Consider the following 4,254-nt stretch of genomic DNA (forward strand, 5'->3'; position numbering starts at 1 on the left):
TATGGTATTTCAAACTTTTGCTAGTGTTTGTACTTATATATTCATAGTATGTATTATGTTCGTACTATTTTTCTTTATTTCTTAACAAAAGACATATATATCTAGCCGACCTAATAATAATAATAGAGGGAAGATATTCTAATTACTAATATTTTTTACTACCAACTTACTACCTATCTAATCATTATTGGATCAATATTTTTTTTCTATTCAAAAACTTTTTAACATTGTCTCTTTGATCCAATGATGATTAGATTGGTAGTAAAAAATATTAGTAGTAAGAATATCCATCCTCGTAATAATAATAATAATAATAATAATAATAATAATAAGAAGAAGAAAAAGAAGAAGAGGTTATGTGATTGGTAGGACAAGAGGCTAAGAACTCTTGTCAGGCAAAGTTCCCATCCAAGAAGGTGGCAGCATACCCGTTTGCTCATGGACAGTCTTAAACAGAGGTGGCAACATCTTGTACACACCAGCAACCTCCTTCATACCCATTGCACCAGCACCTCCATCAGTTACCTCTCCTCCATTACCATTTGTCCAAATACTAATCTTAGGCTGAAGTCCATGTATTGCCTCAGCATTAATCTTGGCAATCTCTTGAAACATTCCACCATTTATCATCAAGTAGTCCCTTAGAGCTGCGTAGTTGCCTCCCAGTGCATCAAGAAGTGTCCTCAAATATGCCCCTTGGGCTTGACCAATTGCCACAAGCCCTTCTGCCTCCTTTTTCTTTGCGTATAGCTCTGCTTCAGCTGCTTGTTGGCGTGTGAAAAATGCTGCACCTGCTAATGCTTTTTGTGCTTCCGCCTCTTTCTCCTTCTCAAACAGAATTGCTTCCGCCGCTTTTTGCTTCTTGTACAGCTCCCAGTTGGCCTCTTGTACCTATTCCAGAATTTCCAATTATGTGTCATTTAAGGGGAATAAAAAATTTATCATACAAGCTTTCCTTTTAGCTAGGTTTCATCCTTGACAATGATACATATAGCTACATACTACAATATATCTAATTCAGCATGATATACATTTCCAACATCATATTTTAAGTTTTTATTGATGTTTCTATATTTTCTTCGGTACTCATTGATTTACTATTATATTGAGTTGTCATAGAGGTAGACTGGACAATGATTTACTCGTATAAATAGATAAAATCAACAAGCTAGGTTGAAAAACAACGATGGATTTGTATATACCACAGAAAACTTTTATGTCAATTTGTATTAATAAACGAAGAACAAATCAACAAACCTTGGTTTCGTACTCAACGCTTGCTTTGCTGAGGAACTGTGCTTTAAGCTTCTCTGTTCGTGTCAAAGCATTCATCCTTTCAACTTCTCCCTGCAACTCTGCTTCTCTCAGTGCCACAGCCTTGGTGGCCTCCACCTCCGCCACCTGCGCCCCCTTTTTCCACATAGCTTTTTTCTTAGCAAGCTCAGAATTTGCCTCTGCCACCTCTGCTTCTCTCTCATTCTCAAACACCTTCACTTCAGTCCTCACCTTTATTCCCTCCTTCTCACCCTCTCCTTGTCTCTGTGTCCGTATGATTTTAGTCTCTGCATCAATTTTCGCAGCATTTTGAAGCGTTTTACCTTCTCTCAGCTTCGATCCTACCTCCCCCTTCATCTTGGCCTCAGCCACGTCCACCTTTGCTTGGTTTGCAGCTTCCATTTGCGTCTTCTGACCCAAATAAGAGAAATACTCATGTCCACGCACATCCACTAGGTTCTTAACATTGGCGTTGTAAATCAAAAGCCCAAACTGGTTAAGCTCTAGCTGAACTTTCTCGAACACTCCTTGTTTAAACTCTTTGGTGCCTTTGAAAATCTCTTCCATTGTCATGGATGCAGCGAGGACACGTGTCTCTCCCTCGATGATACCTTGGACAAGCTCCTTGACATGGTGCGAGAGCGTGTCATGAGGTGAGATGAGTTTAGCGTATTTGAAAAGGCTCTGTTTGTCGTCCAGTCTGGGACCGATTGTGAAGACAGCAGGAAGCAGGAAAAGTAGCTTTTCGACGCTCATGGCTTGGACTTCGAAGGTGTAGTTAACCGGAGAGAGGTCGAAAACGGTGAATGCCTGGCCAGGGAGAACCCATGCTTTCTTTGCAAGTTTTATGTCTTTGATTCCAACCCCAGTGATAACCAGGTATTCAGATGCATTTGCTACCTTGAACATGGTTTTGGTTTGCCGTTTTGGTGTTATGATAGAAGCAATGAAATACTTGTAATGAGTATTATTACTGATTGCTTGCCCAATTTTATATACATGGGAAATGTAAGAGTTATGTAACGGGAATAAAAACAAATTACTGCACTCACAACTTTCATTGATAATAGCGCCTTTTTTCTTTCTCTTTTTCTAATTCGTGGTCCCACCGAGAGTTTTATTTATAGGAAAATAATTTTGATTCATGTTACATGACTCATATATATATATATATATATATATATATATATATATATATATAAGGCAAGATATTCTTACACTAATATAAAAGTTAGAAGATTTACACTCAATCTTGAGCATTGATCCACTTGTATCCAATGACTCACATTACTAAAAAAATTAGAGCCCTTAGATATAAATAGGATCAACGATCAAGATTGAGAGTGTAACTTACACTGGTGTAAAATGATCCTAACCCTATATATATATATATATATATATAGGGGTTTACATTTCTGCAGGTGCTGTACGTGCAGCAATCAAATACTTGCTATATATATACTTGAAAGCATTAAATGCAGGGAATCATAACCATACATCTGTCGTTGCTGTATGTAAAGCGGTTGTAGAAATGATTTTACCATATATATATATGGGAAATAAAGATATCATAATGTAGGAAATTGGTTGTGTCATGTTATAGACACAACCAATATGGACTAGCGGTGTTCGCGGTCTGGATTGGTTCTGGAAACAAAAATCATTTGATCCAATACCTTCGATTTGATTATTTAATCATCCATTCAGTTTGGATTTTTTTCAAATCAAATCCGATCAGATCCAATCCAATTTTTTTCCAGTTTGGATTAGATCGGTTTTCGGTTTTTTGAAAATCCTTAATTTTGTTTCATGATTATTGTGCAAATAACATTTTTGTATATATTGGCTTTGTAAATATATATTTTTTAAATACAAAAGCATCAGTAAACGATAATATAATTTTTGTGTGGGCAGTGAGATACGAAGCTCTACACAGATGAAATTTTGTTGAAGAGATGTGATTTGATTTTTTCTTGGGTGTAGTTGATAGGTTAACAGGTCTTGGATTTAGAAATTTTTGGGCTATGATTGGGAAAAAATCAAGTAGCTAGAGAAAAATTAATATATTGGATCGGTTTGGATTGGATCGGTTTTCATCAACACATCCGAAACCGATCCAATCCAATTAAAATTTGCGAGTTTTTTTTCGGTTTTTGATTTATTCTGTTATCGATTTTTCGGTTCGGTCGTCGCAGTTTGAATCAGTTTGGATCGATTGATGAACACCCACAATATGGACCCCACTACTTTTAAAATAAAAAAAAGAAAAGAAAAGAAAGTGACGGGGTCCACATTGGTTGTGTCTATAGCATTACACAACCAATTTCCTACAAAATGATATATCTATTTCCATATATATATATATATATTTGATTTGACGTTGTTCTTGTTATAAAATTATTAAATATATATAAAAAATAATTTTATCTCTTATAATATAAGAGACATTAAACACACTTATGTTTTTTTAATTAGTGGTCATATATTTACAAGATATTACAAGATAAGTTATTACTAGAGTATTAAAAATATAATCATCAAAATATGATGTATGAAATTCTATGTATACTTCAAAGCTAAGATAATGGGGAACTGACTCAATATTCTCCCTTAAAAACTTATACTATAGCATTACATGTTTTATATTTAGTGTTGTTTGGCTTCCAGAAAAAGTAGTTTTTATCTCTCTTATTTTAGAAGTGTTTTTTTATAAAAGTTAAAAATTATTTATATTTTTATAAAAATATTTAGTTTTTTCAAAAAAATATTTGACTTTTAATTTCTACATTTTTTTAGAAGTTAAATTTTTTAGTTTTTAAAAAAATTAAAATTTTGGATATTTTTGTTACTTCGGATTTTGTTAAAAGCAGACGTGCAAATGAATTTAGAATGAAAAATGCTTTTTTTTTTCCTTAAAAAAAATTCTTGGAGAAAAAAAAAATCATTCAAACGGCTCTTAGTATTGAGTCAATGTGTCGT

General features: G+C 34.1%; 1 protein-coding gene across 1 annotated transcript; it reads right to left on the reverse strand.

Moving 5' to 3' along the window:
* Nucleotides 1-378: 378 nt before the first annotated feature.
* LOC133287421 (flotillin-like protein 4) lies at nt 379-2,184 on the reverse strand. Its single transcript, XM_061485034.1, has 2 exons — nt 1,258-2,184; nt 379-891 (listed from the first exon to the last, which is right to left on the reverse strand). Exons 1-2 carry the CDS (start codon nt 2,182-2,184, stop codon nt 379-381), a joined length of 1,440 nt encoding a protein of 479 aa, XP_061341018.1.
* Between the last annotated feature and the right edge of the window lie 2,070 nt (nt 2,185-4,254).

This window comes from Gastrolobium bilobum, unplaced genomic scaffold (assembly GCF_033153095.1).
Source record: "Gastrolobium bilobum isolate Gb01-03AN ecotype WA unplaced genomic scaffold, APGP_CSIRO_Gbil_v1 utg647, whole genome shotgun sequence".
Classification (NCBI taxonomy): Eukaryota; Viridiplantae; Streptophyta; class Magnoliopsida; order Fabales; family Fabaceae; genus Gastrolobium; species Gastrolobium bilobum.